This window comes from Cyprinodon tularosa, unplaced genomic scaffold, assembly GCF_016077235.1.
Source record: "Cyprinodon tularosa strain WSP-4 unplaced genomic scaffold, ASM1607723v1 ctg182, whole genome shotgun sequence".
Classification (NCBI taxonomy): domain Eukaryota; kingdom Metazoa; phylum Chordata; class Actinopteri; order Cyprinodontiformes; family Cyprinodontidae; genus Cyprinodon; species Cyprinodon tularosa.
In genome coordinates, this window is record NW_024038624.1 from 29,600 (window position 1) to 45,391 (window position 15,792).

The window sequence follows — 15,792 nt, forward strand, 5'->3', positions numbered from 1 at the left end:
CGTGACATTACGACAACAAAGTTGTAATATTACGAGAATTAAGTCATAACATTACAAGAACAAAGTTGCAACATTATGAGAACGACGTGACCACACCACAACCTGTTTCAGAGAGAAAGCTTCAAGCTCCGACCAGCATATGACGGCCGACCAGCTCCACCAAACAGCAACCTGAGTCCACTTTGACATTCAGCCCCATTTGATGCTGGTGCTAAAAGATTTCCTTTTTTGTCAAGAGCCAAAGTACAGCTACACATAATGCTCTATATTCCTCATTTTAGGGAAGACAGTGCTTCTTGCAAGAGTTGTCATAAAATATAACTTTATTCTCGTAATTTTAGGACTTTATTCTCTTAATATTACGACTTTAATCTCCTAATTTTAGGACTACTCTTGTTATGACTTAATTCTTGAGATAGAAAAGAAAATCTCTAGCCTGGCCATAATACTCCGTCGTATGTTTCAGATTCTAAAAGTTGATTATTTTTAGTCACTCTAACACAGTGCTGCCCAACCTTTTTTGGTCCATGACCCTATTTAGACATAGCAAATGTTTGGTGACCCGACAGAAGTTTTTTATTTGAACTCACATCATTTAATGGGATGGCTGAGTCTGCACACCTCCGTGCAGCCTACCAAAGTCAGGTGCTGTAGTAGACGGATAACACCTTATCTCTGATGTAACATCCAGTCAGAAATGATACTTGGGCTTGATATGCACACAAATGCACTTCAAACAAGAAGCTGCTTCCCAAAGGAAGCAAAAGTTTCAGAGCACACAGTGATGTTTCAGGGCACTCTTCCTCCAAACCAGAAATCTTCCACTGCCTCCTGTGAATCTAAACCTTGATGATAATCCTTGTCATGTGAAAATTCAACCGGCTGTTTATCGGTGGTGGAAGGCAGGTCCACTGCACCAGTGTTACAGTGAAATAGGTCCTTCACCCAGTCAACCTTTAATATATCCACTTCTGTGAAATAAGTATGGAAGTGCTCTTCTAGGCCCCTCGGGTGGCTACAGATCTCCTTCGTGGGGCACTTATCTTCTATTAACTGACACATCTGAGGGAAAGGGGCAAAAGCTGCCTTTGAAATACTTTCTCTCCAGTATGTGCGTTTCCCCGTGAATCCACCAGTAGGATGATTCCACTGCATGACATTCTTGTTTTTCCCCTACAGACTTTCATTGACATTCAGAGCCAATGTCGGTGCACGGTTTAGCAAACAAACATGCATGTAGAAGATGTGGTTTGATGTAGTTCACAATGGTTACAACCTGCTGCAGCATGATTCCTATGGTTCCACGATGCAGATGGGGCCCGTAGGGACATGAGTGTCTGCAAACCACTTTGTGTCCAACCATAGACGGTGCACCATCTGTGCAAAATCCCACCATGCAGCCTCAGTGGATTTAGTTTTTCTCCAATAAATCATAAAGGTAATTGTACAATGCTTGTGCAGTCTTGTATTCAGGAACAGGAAAAGCAATATCCTTATCAATTGCATTTTCTTGCACGTACTGAACAAATGCCAAAGCATGGCTTTTTCTCCTTTATCTTTTTGGAGAGTGTAAGCTAGGGAATTACAGAGCTTCTCTGTTAGCAACTCTGTCCTGGTCAATAGTGATCGAATTGATCCTTCTTTTCAACCTGTTGACAGACAGTGGTATCATCTTCAGTTTCTGAGCTTCTTCTTCCCTACACATTGTTTTGACCTTTTCGATTGCAGCTGGCAATATTAGTCTCCCAGCAATGGTATGAGGTTTTATTTAATTGAATTCAGTTTATTTATGTAGTGCCAATTCACAACACGTCATTGCAAGGTACTTTACAGAGACAAGTCAACCAGATCATACAGTCAGATTGGTTCAAAATGTTCTATGTAAGGAAAACCAGCTGATTGCTTCAACCCATTGAGAGAAGCGGACAAAGAAAAGAAGCATAGATACAAAAGGCAAGTGACAACTACCTCCAAAGCTCCGAGCCAGCTCCCATGTCAGAGGATAAAGAGAACACATACAGTTAGTCCTAGTCAGAGAAACAGGACCACACTGAAAAATAGGCCAAACTCCAAAATCCACAAAAGAAGGTGGTGATGGCAGCAGCACAGCTGATATTTCTCTCCAGGATGGAGTAACAGCCCAACAGTAACAGACCAGATGAAGCTACTATGATGAGAACAAGCAGAGAGAGCATAAAGTTATAGAGTGAACTAATAAATACTGCAGAATGGGAGAATAGAGATGGAATGATGAAAAGGGGTACCTATGTTCTCCTGCAATCTAAGCCTATAGCAGCACAAAAGCAGAAAATAGCTCAGGATGACCTAAGTATTTTGGATGAGGTGTAAGAAAGGTAGAGTCACAATGTGGCCAAGGTAGAACAAAGATGAAACATCTAACCGGACTGAAATTCTCCCCCGCCAGCTCGGGCTGCTATCGCTATACCTCCACCTACCTCTCTACTTACCCAGCGACTAAGCACATCCCACTCTTTTTTTAACTACAAGTTTTATCAAAAAAGTAAAGCTTTAAGCCTACCTTTAAACTGCATCATTGTGCTGTACTCTGCAATGGAGTATCAGTCGTGCTACTGCGTCTTGTTTGATCCTGCCGCCCACCTGCAGCGCTACATATTCTGTATGACAACAAATGGATCATGGCAGCAGCGGCATGGTCTGAGAAAATAACCCAAAATCATCTGGTACTGCGCACTCAACTCTGATCTTCTAGCTGTGCTTGTGCAGAAATGCATCTTTGTGCGCGTAGCTCAGATTCTGCGCTTCACGCTCCACTCTAATTGTTCGCTATCAGCAGTATGGCTCTTCCTGCTCTCGCTACTTAATAAACTATGTGGCTGATCATCCTCTGCCAAGCATAAAAAAATCCCTTTGTCCAACTATCAAGATTTTATTTCTTCCAGCTCACAAGAGGAGATACTAAACATTCTTTAATTTATACCAAAAGGAATCCCTGAATTATATCCAGAGAAAATATTTCATAGCAAAGTGTTTATTTTTGGATAAAGAGCCAGGTGAAAAGGGTACATAGATATTTGAATATTTCTCTCTCATAGTTCTCATTTCTATCTATTCAAATATGATGTAAATGTTTCCTTGTATTGTCATTAAAACATTTTCTCTGTTTCTTTTGAATTTGTCAATATCTTAAGTAGTATATTCATTCAATTTAGGTCTGGATTGCTATTGTTGTATCAGATATCTGTGAATTTAAATCTACTTTGACCCCTGAGCAGTGGTAACAAAGGGGGAAATTCTCATAAAGCCAAAATTGCCAGAGTAAAAAGGAATATTTTTGTCCTTTGATTTTATGGAGAAATGAACATTTTATTGATCTGTGTGTAAGTCATAGCTCATAGTAGATGAGGAAGTGTTTGCTTTACGATGGAAACCTTGTATGTCTAAAACCATTCCTTTATTGTACATTTTGTTAACTTGTCTGTCTGCTATATTAACCAATATGATGTGTTGAACTAGCTCTGCTATTTTCACAGCTTTTGTGAGACACTTTTTTTTTTATAAAGTAGAGCATTAATTTATGAAGTTTATTTGAATTCTATAAATCAAAGTTTTCTGCCAACAGCAATGATGCACTGCATGGCAGCATTCTATACCCAGCGATTGTAGTATCAACACTTATCCTGATCAAAAATAACACCAAGATCTTTTACTATATTATCAGAAATCAATTTAATCCTAAACTAAATGAGGTGACTGACTAATCAGCTTATTTTTCAAAGACCATAACCTCATAACCTTTGTTTTGTTTGCATTCACGAGCAGAAAGTTAGAAGTCATCCAGGTTTTCATGTCTTTGATGACATGTCTGTAGTCTATGTAATGAGTTAGTTTTATATGGATATATAGACACAAATAGATGAGTATCATCAGCATAACAGTGGAAATTAATCCCATGCTGTTAAATAATTCTACCAATTGGAAGCATATATATAGTAAAGAGAATTGGTCCTAGCACTGATCCCTGTGGTACTCCACAGGTAACCCTGGAGCCTGATGAAGATTGATCATTAACGTGAACAAATCTGTCAGAAAGATACAATTTAAACCAGTTTAGCGCTGTTCCTTTGATTCCTACAAAAAATTCAAGTCTTCCTGATAGAATATTATGTCGAAATGCTTCAAATGCAGCGCTGAGATCTAACAGGACAAGTACAGATAAAAGTCCATTATCTGAGGCCATGAGAAAACAAGATGTATCAACCTGTGAATGGGAATAAACTACACTTTTGCCCTCTGCAGTGTTGCTCAGAAACACAGAGGAGAGATAAATTGAAACAGATTTTTCAAAATTAATAACTACACTATCTGAAATGATTGGGTAAACTGAAACCTTCTTTTAGGAGAGGAGAACTCTGTTAAAATAATCCTGAAGGTTATTAAAAAGTGTTCAGAGAGGACAGGCTTGTGAGGAAATACTGTTATTTCTTCACATTCAATGCACAAGGTCCAAAGTATGGAAAAGAATGTGTGGGACTGTTCACATCTTGAACAAAGCCAATAGCGTCTAGTATAGCGTTAAATGCTGCACTTTAGCCATCACCTTCAATGTCAGCATGGATGTTAAAATACCCTACTATGATGGTCCTGTCAGTATTAAACACCACATCAGATAGGAGCTCTGAAAATTCATTAAAAAATTCAGAATAAGGACCTGCTGGACGATACAAAATTACAAAAAGAAGAGGTTTTCTGACTTTGCAATTTGGAAGAGGGAAATTAAGGGTTAAATGCTCAAAAGAGTTGTAATTATTAACTGCCTTTGGAGTAATCAGTAAGTCAGACTTAAAGATTGTTGTTACACCTCCTCCTTACCCAGAATTTCAGGGTATGTGAAAATAACTAGAAGGAGTTGCCTCAGTTATGCTCACATAATCCTCTTGCTGCAGCCAAGTTTCTGTAAGGCAACATAAATCAATGTGATTATCACAACTCAATTCATTAACTACCAGATTGTTTGAAGAAAGCAATCCTATGTTAAATAAGTGTAATTGGCCCCTTTAATTTCAGTGCAGCAAACTCCATAAATTCAATGAAGATCTTTAAATGATACAATGTTGAAAATTACATACACATCACCTGTGTGTAATCCAGTCTCTGTATAAATGCACCTGCTCTGTGATAGTCTCAAGTCTATTTAAAGTGCAGAAAACATCATGAGGAAGAAGGAACGCACCAGGCAGATCAGAGACACTGACTTTTAGAAGTTTAAAGTTAGATTTGGATACATAAAGATTTGCAAAATGTTATGCTTGGTGTAGAAGCAACACCCCTCATCTCCCTGAACACACCAACCCCACTGTCAAACATGGTGGTGGCAGAATCATGCATTGGTTCTGCTTTTCTTTAGCAGGGACAGGGAAGATGGTTAAAATTGATGGGAAGATGGATGCAGCCAAATATAGGAGCATTCTGGAAGAAAACCTGTTGGAGTCTGAAAAAGAGCTGAGACTTGGAGATTTATCTTCCAACAAGACAATGATCCAAAACATAAAGCTAAATCCACTATGGAATGGTTCACGACTAAACACATCCAGGTCTTAGAATGGCCAAATGAAAGTCCACACCTGAATCCAATTGAGAATCTGTGGAAAGAACTGAAATCTGCTCTCCACAAACGCTCTCCATCCAACCACACTGAGTTTGAGCTGTTCTGCAGGAAAAATGGGCAAAGAATTCCGTCCCTCATTGTGAAAAACGTATCTACCCCGAGCGACTTGCAGCTGTAAATGGAGCAAACGTATTAACTCAAGGGGCTAAATCATTTTGCACACCAAATTTTTAAGTCTTTTATTTGTAGGAAAGATTTAAAATATACAGTAAATTTTGTTCCACTTCATGATTGAGTTCAACTTGATGTTTATTCACAGAAATTACAATTATATATCTTTATCTTTGAAGCCTGAAATGTGGCAAAAGGTTGACACGTCCAAGGGGGCTAAATACTTTTGCAAGATACTGTAGATCGGTCAATGTTTTAAAGGAACTTAAGTTTTAGCAAAAATTCAGTCGAGAAGACTCTTATCAGCTTCCCCTGAACATTGTTCGGCTCCAGCCAATCAGCTCGGGGCCACACCTTCTCCAAAGCCAATCATCTTTTAAGCTCCCCTGCAATTAGCTCCTGGGCCAGCTTCTTTCTCCCCCACACAAGCAAACTTTCACCTTCTTTCACCCCCGTCACTCTCAGTCCCACTCACCCACTGGCTTTATTCCCACCACCAGTGCCCAGGTCCTGGGGGGTGAGGATGGGGGGTTACTCTAATCCTTTTCTAAGTCACTCTTCTAAGAGTACGTTGATTGAAAGCATCAAAGTCTTCTGCCGGGCCCCGGGCGCCAAATAACTTATTGCATTTATGTCTTTATCTGTTTTTGTTTTCTCTCCACTGTCAGTACAAGCATGCTCTCTGTGAGGGATTTTAGAAACATTTTGAACAATCTAAATGGGTTACCTGTAAAAATAAATCGAATTAAATAACTCCTAATTACAGCTTTTATCTGTGTGACTATCCGGGTTGAAGTATCGTCGGTCCACTTTTGGTTTGCCATAAACCCATTGTGTGGCAAGGCACTTCCTGTCCATTGTTGTGTATGGTGGAGGATCCGTCATTCTGTGGGCTTGTTTGTCTTCTATACTCAATAAAACACCAGATTTATATTTCAGATTTCAGCAGTCCACTCCAGCAAACTGCTCATCCCTAATTTCTTTTTCAGGAGAATAAAGAGTCAACACAAAAATCATACAACCTGTGAGGGTTAGTTGAAGAGAGTCAGGTAATATTGAGCTGCATTAATTTTGAAGCTGTATTCTATAGGAATAAATAAACCAGTTCCATGTTTTTTTAAAAGATCCCATTTTATTTGTGGATATGAATTTTGGGAAGCAGTTTACAACCTTATCTCAACATGCAGTGACCATAAAAACACATCACAAAGATGTAAAAAAGGTGGAGGAATACAACGAGAGCACGCTGGTTGGCAGTCATGTTTTCACAGTGATTGATAGCATAACGGTTTCTACAAATCACTCAGAAAATTCAGTTTAGGGCTGTGTTCTGACACAGAACAATCAAGCTTATATATTTATATATAAAAACACAATCTGAGGGAATAAATCAAATGTACAAATAAAATCCAAACTGATGTGGATTTTTTTTTTTAAAGCTGGTTTATGCGTGTGTGGCTGCGGTCCACAGAGCAGCCGTAAAACCAGCCGGGACGTCGTTCCCACCGAGTGTTAGCACGATAAAATTGCAGGAAGGGAAACTCATCCAGATGAAGCGCTGTACCGTTTGAAGAGCTCTCAAAATCCCAACCAGCAAACGTCTGAGAGCAGTATCCAGGTTACCTCTCGTACCGAGCAGGAGCTCAGCATACCACAGCACCAGCTGTACCGATGAGCCGTCTGAGTCTCGTTTAGGAGCAAAACCCGTTACACAGAACTAATTTACATGATTTTACTACGTAACAAAAACTGTAGAAAACCTGTTCTGTGAGCATTGTTCAGTCGCACGTAAATGATGAGTCATACGGTGGAGGAGAGCTTTCCGTTGTTCCAGTCCTCTGGGGGGAGGAGGAGATGCTTTGAAAGCAAATGACACAGCAAATAGAAAACAAACCTTTTTACTCATCTATGATGTAAAAAGGTTATAAAAAAAAAAAAAAGCAAAAATAAACTGTACAAAGTTAAATTCTCAGGCGAGAATCTGCTCTTGCATCAGATAAGGCACATTTTTATACGTGTTCCAAGTGAGTAAAGTCCAACCGCCATTCGTGTTTGATGTTTTTTTTCTTCCTTTCTTTTCTGTCCTGAACCTTTGTTTACATAATTACGCCCGTTTTACACGTAGGCACCCAGCGCTGCGTGAAACTCTGTGAGGCACTGAACGAGCTGCTGGAACTTGGGCCTCTCCTCTGGGTCCAAAGCCCAGCAACAAGCCATCACAGCAAACCTGCAAAACAAAAAAAAAAGATAAAACATGTCAGAAAACTATGGATTCATACCTGAATATTCTGCAATACAATATTGAACAGAAAGTAAAACAAGAGGCTAGCATGGCAGCAGACAGATCTCTGCTGTGTTAAAAAAATATGTGAGTTTGATTCATCACAACATTGGGAACCTGATTCTGGTCCCGATGCTACTTCATGTACCCCCAACATCTGTTAAAAGTAGAGCTTAAACAATCAGATTAATCATGATTGATTATTGAAATAATAATCAACTAATTTAGTGATGGATTAATCGTTAACTGGAGTAAAGAGACTGTAAAACGGGTCTTTAGCTGATAGAGCAACCCATCCTGAGCAGCAATTACAACAAAATGGTACAAATATATGTAAAAATGCTGAATTTAAGGTAAAAAAAATGTTTGCCCGTTAATATGTTCTATCCAGAACTCCTCAAGTTTTAGTTTCACCTGCTTTAATTAATGAATCTTTTGCTATCCAATTATTAATCATTACTTGCAGCCCTAGTTAAAAGGTTTAAGAACAGATTTGGTTATTTTAACAGATTCTGTTGCAAGAAACCTACAGATTCTTTTGGATGCGTTCAACATAAGATTGATTTCTCTCCCCCTATTTTTCCAAGTTATAGCGTAGCAGCAGTTTGCTTTCTGAGTCAACACAGCTCCCATTCTTTGGGTGCATGTCTCTACCTGCTTTGCACATTTAGAAACTACATTTCAGATTTTTTTTTGTGTGCAAATAAGTCAGTAGCTCAATATTCATGCAACAGATACTTATTTGGATTTAGAGTGTGCTTTCATGGTGGAAAGGCAGCAAACACAACTTCCTTTTTGGCCCACTTTTGGAGAACAAGATATATATTGATCATCATGAAGCTGTGAATCTCTGTTGCTCCCCCAGAGTTACCCTTTTTTCTCTTCCAGCTTTTAAAATGAGCTGGACATTTAGAGCTCATACCATCCGTCTGCTGTAATGTTCTCAACCAGACCTCTGGGAAACAACTGAATTTATGCTAATAAATTAAAATAAGTACTTTATTCACCTAATAGTTGTTTTTTATTTAGGAATAGCAAATGAGACTGAATAATTAATCAACATTAATCATCATTTTCCTTCCAGTTCACAACTCTGCTCAACTTTCTGTTGATCTCATTAATTAAACCTCAGCTAAAGTGGTTAAATTTAGTAGAAACGTGAACAAACGTGATCACTTCAAGAGGCACAAAGTTTGAACTCTCCCTTGTTTTAATCAGCCATCCAACACAATTATAACATTCTGGCGATCAGTGACTGGGCGCTGCATTTTATTTAGCCGCGAAAAACTTTGTTCTCCTCCAGTGGGAAGCTGGTGACCTCGCCAGAGTTTCCGTGTGAGGAAACAACCTGCCGTAAATAACAGTCCGTAAATAACAATACAGCAGTGAGAAAATGATGGCGGTGGGCGAAGGCTGCTCTTTATACTTGACAGTTGCAGGATGTTGATAAGGGTTATGTCGCTGGCAGAAGCTTAACGTTTCAGTTTAATCCAGCCCCGCTGTTACATAAACACCGTTTGATCAGGAGCACACTTCTTTTGTCGAAAGCTTGTAAGAACAAGTCTGGCTGCAGCTCAATAGACAAACACACGCTTCCATGCAGGTGTCTGCCAGCGGATGTTTATGTGTTTATGGGAGATCCTCCAACCTGAAGTTATTTCCTGGGTTTCTGTGAGTAGCTGGAATATTTTACAAACCAGAGGAGAGTAAACATCTGCTGCTCAGTTCTGGGAACAATTTCGTGCCCCAGAAATGTTTAGCTGATTGACGTTAGTGGCATCGCCTGCGTAATAATGCGTAGGTCCTGCTTGTTCTCTTGTTGAGACACAGCATGCGGAGGGTTCACTGAGGAATCTGACACCATGATGTCGATCATTTCAGATTTAAACTAGAACCAGTATGAATCAGAGGCCAGAATGAGGTGAGGCACTTTATTAGGAAAACTCATCGCAAAACAGCAGAGTTTGAATAGGGTGAATAAAGGAAGTAAGAATTTGAGGTAAAAAGAAAACTAATAATGTGTGTCACTGCGGTTGGGGGTTAATCTGAATCAATTTTATACATCATAGATCATTTTAAAGCTAAGGTTACATTTTAAATTTTCTAGCAAACCTTTCCTTTAGTTAAATAAAATTGCAGTCTCAGCATATTAAAAACTAAAAAAGCTTTAACATAGGGAAAGATAGAAATAATAAACGGCTACATAGAACTGATCATGGTGCACAGATATACCCAATAAATAATATCTTAAAACAAACAAAATAGGGTATGATCATAGAACATTCTCTATTTAAATATAATGTAATATTAAAATGTACCTTATTTTGAAAAGAAAAAAAAAGAAAAAACATTTTGCTGCAAAGCTGGTTAGCATGTGATGCTAACGGGTAGCGCTGCTCTCAGTAGTCTAGACACCCCAGTCCAGTGTTGCCAACTTATTGCAAACTATTTTTCTCTGTGACTTTAGCAAGTTTAGTGACTAAGGAGCGATCATGCTAACGTTTTGATAGCAGCGAGGAGCACCGTTTCACAGGCATCAGAAAAGTCGTTTTGTCATAAAAGCAAACAGATCTGCTCTGTTTACACACTGCTAATGTATTTTGCATTCACAAAGCTGCAGAACATTTTGCCCTGGATTACAAAGCAGGATATAAATATTAAGGGTGCACGATATTGGGATTTTGGTCGATATCCGATATGCCGATATTTTAAAACTCATGTAGCCGATAACCGATATCGATACCGATGTTAAAGCTGGACAAAAATAAGTAGTCATTGAAAATAGCAGTTTTATTATCCATTTCTGACACTTTGAAATATAATATACTCAAATATATTTTCATATGCTGATATCAAATTGATTTTTAAAAACGCGGTATCGATCTATTTTACTTTCAAAATCTCGTGAAATTTCATCGTTCTGTTACAAACTCTCGTGATATTTTGCAAATTCTTGTGAGATTTTGTTAGTAAAATAGATCGATACAGAGTCAATATATCAACATAAAAATATGGCAAAATTTTGTGAATTTTCGGGGGATTTCGTAGCATAACGATGACATCTAGCAATATTTAATTAGTAAAAGAGATTGATATGGTGTTTTTAAATGGCAATATATCAGCATATGAAGATATTGGGGTATTTTAATGCATCAATATTTTTTCCCTCGTCTTAAGAAGTTTTTAAGTCTGTAAAAAAGAAGTTTTTGAGGAAGAAGAAGAAGTAGTATTTTTTTTTTTTTTTTTAGACTTTAGAAACTCAGAAGCTGATCCAATATCGGGTTAAATAACGGTGTGGTGGCCGATGTCCGATATTCAGTTTTAAGGCCGATACAGGCCGATACCGATAGGGGGCCAATTATATTGTGCATCCCTAATAAATATACTTTTATTCAATCCTTGTTTTTTTTCTCTGTAACTGTTGTTAATTACCTGTTTACTACACAGCTTGAATGACTTCTTCACCTCATCTGATTACTGTCTTTTTGGTAAAATTAGATGGATGCATTATGGATTCCATAAAAATCCATACATTATTTCATAAAGTATGTTGACTTCCAATGTCATTTTACCAACAGTGACATAGTTAATTATTATTGTTTGGTTTAGGATACCTATGACCCAGTTAGCCCACCAACACAGATAAAAATTAATCCTAGAGGAAACCCTGAAGGTCATTGAGACTGTTGTATGGAAAATTGTTCCTGCCAAAAACCAAGAGCACACATTTTCATTTTGAGAGCAGGATTTCCTCTATTTGCACTCTGCTTTTTTCTCAAATATTTGTTTCTGCTCTCAGATTTAATGCTTCTTCCAGACATTTTTTCCTTTCGTTTTCTTCATTCTTCTCGCACACAAACCACTTATACTTTGTAGTCGTTACTTTGCAGGTAACGACTGAAAAAAAAAAAATCGTACAGTGTACGCCCAGCTTAAAAGACTGAAAATGGTGCTGACAGTGCTTCAAATATACACCAACAATCCTGAACTGCATTGGCATCACAATAAGAAAATAAATACCTCATGACCAATGAACTGATAGAAAAAGAGCATCTAGATGGAAAAAACACATCAGTTGTTAATATCAGCCCAGTTTTACTGATATAAATGCTAATATTGAGAGCATCCTTACTTCGTTTCATCTTTTTTAATGGATGCAAATAATAATAAAAAGTTTAATCAAAATATTAAACTGAATAGGTTTTTTTTCAAGCTTATGGGAAAACTGGATTTTTAATTTTTATTTTAAGTTTGTTTTCTAGTTTGTCAGATTATAAGGTTAAAATTTTATATTTCTACTTTTCTAGAAAGTGATTATCACAGAACCAGAACTAAACATGGAGAAGCAGCATTTAGTTCCTATGCTCCACTTCTCTGGAACAAACTTCCAGAAAACTGTAAAAGTGCGGAAAGCCTGAGTTCTATTTCATCCCTACTGACCGCCAGAGGCGGTGCTTCAAGCACTGAATGATCATTCTTGCGCATGCGCAGGTCGAGTATTAATGACAACAAAGTCAGCTGTGACCTGCCGGGGACCCACGTGACTCTATATAGTCACGTGGCACCCGGCAATCAATCCCTTTTGTTCTTCTCGCGCGCAGGTGTGTTGAGTACCGGAGTGTGGTCGTGTGAAGCTGGTTGCTTCTGTGTATACCACTAGTTTCCTGGCTGCTTGTTGCTGGTAGCCCCGTGACCGGGTTTGGTCGGAGCTGCGGGTAAGTCTCGCCCTCCAGGGGCTGCACAAGCTGCTTTCACCTTACCAGATCTGCGGTGACTGGTAAGTTTTCGTTCTTTTCTCAGCAGTAGTTTACTGTTCGCTTTGATTTGCCACGTTAATTTTGTGGCTCTTTTGACTCACGGTAGCGTTTCTGCTCGCGCTGAGTTGTTTTCAGTTTGTTTGCCTAAGCCCACCAGTAGCGTTTCTGCTCGCGTTGGGTTCTTCTATAGTTTGTTTATCTACACTCACCAGTGGCGTTTCTGCTCGCGCTGAGTTGTTTTCAGTTTGTTTGCCTAAGCCCACCAGTAGCGTTTCTGCCCGCGTTGGGTTCTTCTATAGTTTGTTTATCTACACTCACCAGTGGCGTTTCTGCTCGCGCTGAGTTGTTTTCAGTTTGTTTGCCTAAGCCCACCAGTAGCGTTTCTGCTCGCGTTGGGTTCTTCTATAGTTTGTTTGCCTAAACTCACCAGTGGCGTCTCTGCTCGTGCAGAGTTCATCTTTAGTTAATAATCGATTTGCTAGTGGCGTTTCTGCTCACGCTGAGTTTGGAATTTCTGCGGGGGTTTTCCTATAACGAGTCGCCAGTAGCGTTTCCTGCTCGTGTTGACTTGTCCTTGGTAGCAGGCTGATCACGCCTTTCAGCAGTATGATGCTGGATAATTTATGTTGCTCGACCTGTCTGGCTCCACTTCAGCCGGATGACGGGCATGACTTGTGTCCCTCCTGCCTCGGTGTGGAACATCTCCGGGAGGCGCTGTCAGATGACGCTTGCCCCAACTGTCGCGTCATGCCCCGGTCGGTCAGACTGGATCGGTTGGCTGCACTGGAGCAGCCTACCGACTGGGCGAGCGCTTCGCCGCATGCTCGTTTGCCGATGGAGAAAGCGGTGTGCAAACGATCTACTGTGGCTGCACCTTCGGTACCGACGAAGCGTGCTAGACGGACCGATGCAGGGAGGTTGTCCACCAGAGTGGATCATCTCACTACTGAGCTGGCCCAAATGAAAGCCCTCCTCCAGTCCTTTCAGACTGCTGGTGATCGCGGCACGGCTCTCCCTACCGAGCAGGATGAAACGTCAGTCAATGACGACGATGCTGTTTCTGTGGCGGCCTCTGGCACCCATTTCTGTGAGGACCTTCCGGAGCTGGGCTCCGGGGCCTCTGGGTCGGACTCCATTGCCTCCCAGGAGGATACGGGGGAGTCTGTGACATCCGCTATTCGAACGGCTCTTGCCCGTTTACAGATTAGTGTTCCTCAGGCCCAGCCTGCGGCTTCCAGCGCCTTCTTTAGGCGCAGTAGGTCAGAGACTGCCTTTGTGGTTCCTCCCTCGGCGGAGTATGTGCGGGAACTGCATGCTTGCTGGTCAGACACCAAGGCGTTTTCACGTCTGACGACGGATGGCAGGGTCCTGGCAGCTATGCAGGAGGCACCCAAGGTTGGCTTGGGGCAGATGCCAGCGGTGGAACCGGGCATTGCCTCTCTTATAATCCCGCCTGATGAGGCCTTGCGGCCCAATGCCCGTTGTCCGCGTCCTCAGTGCCGTATTACCGACGACCTTCTCTGTAAGGCCTATGACTCTGGGGCCCGCATGGGCCGGATTGGGAACTCTCTCTCCCATCTTATGCTGGCCCTGTCTTCCTCCTTGGAATCTGTTCCGCTGGATCATGCCACGCAAGGCCTGGTTGATGCATCTCTGCAGGCCTTTGCTCTTATGACGAGGGAACTTGGACGCACACTCTCCACACTGGTTCATGCTCGCCGCCAGGTCTGGTTGGCGCAGTCACCACTAACTGAGCCTTGTAGGAGGACCCTCCGGGCCCTGCCTGTGGTCCCGGGGGAGCTTTTTGGTTCAGCGGCACTGGACGCCTTGGACCGTACGGCTCAGGCCTCTAGAACGAGGCAACAGCTGGCAGGGCTTCACAGACGTGATCGCCAGCCAGTAAGCACCTGGGCAGCTGCGGGTCCTTCACGGAGGTCCTTAGTGCCTTCTCCTTCTCCCACTGAGCCCCAGGGTCTGTTACCAGGTCAGAGACCGTTCCGGGGACCTGCTCTAGATCGGAGGAACAGAGCTCGAGACCAGGCTGGGACGAGGTCCTTTCATCCCTTTCGAGCCGCGCAGTCTGGCCGGCGTCCTCCCGGGCCTTCGAAGGGCCGGGGGACCCGCAGATGATGCCTTAGGGCCGGCGGTCGGTTATTTTTCCCCGGGACAGCTCAGCTTCTGGGCTGCCTACACCCCGGACTTGTGGGTGTTGTCCACCCTGTCCCGGGGGTACCGTCTTCAATTCCGCCGCCGGCCACCTATCCCTGGCCGGGTCAGGATGACTGTGATCCACGACCCGGTGAAGGCACAGGCACTGAACCAAGAAATCTGCACCTTGCTGGCCAAGGGTGCTATAGTGCCTGTGGACCCCCTGCTGGATCCAGGGGGCTTTTATTCCACGTATTTTCTGGTTCCGAAGAAGACCGGGGGCCTGCGTCCAGTCTTGGACCTCAGAGGCCTGAATGTGTACTTGAAGGCCATGCCCTTTCATATGCTGACCACCAAGGAAGTGTTGCAGGCGATTTCCCCGGGCGATTGGTTCACTTCCATAGATCTCAGGGATGCTTATTTTCACGTTCCGATCGCTCCGCCCCATTGGCGGTTTCTTCGTTTTGCTTTTCAAGGGAGGCATTTCCAGTTCAGGGTCCTCCCGTTCGGACTTTCACTGTCCCCCAGGGTGTTCACCCGATGTGTTGCAGCGGCCCTCTCTCCTCTGCAGGCACAGGGATTGAGGATCCTCCCATATCTGGACGACTGGCTCATTTGTGCCGCGACGTGGGACCAGGCGGTTAGAGATACTCGGTTAGTGCTCCATCATGTGGGATGCTTGGGCTTGCAGGTGAACATGGAGAAAAGCAGTCTGACCCCCTCACAGGAGACTGTCTTCCTGGGCATTGCCATGGATTCCATCTCAATGACTGCTTGCCCGTCACCCCAGCGGGTGGACAGTATATTGAGCGTGCTCCCGGAATTCAGGCGCGGCATGGCGCTGCCTC

The 15,792-nt window shown here is 42.0% G+C and overlaps 1 protein-coding gene across 2 annotated transcripts in view; it reads right to left on the reverse strand.

The window, feature by feature from the left end:
* Window positions 1–6,870: 6,870 nt before the first annotated feature.
* The window catches only part of ryk (receptor like tyrosine kinase), a 79,552-nt gene continuing 70,630 nt past the window's right edge, over window positions 6,871–15,792 (reverse strand). For both annotated transcript variants that reach the window (XM_038282388.1, XM_038282387.1), the window contains one exon: window positions 6,871–7,985. In XM_038282388.1, the coding sequence (XP_038138316.1) occupies window positions 7,874–7,985 (112 nt within the window). In that variant the 3' untranslated portion in view covers window positions 6,871–7,873. The remainder of the gene's footprint in view (window positions 7,986–15,792) is intronic.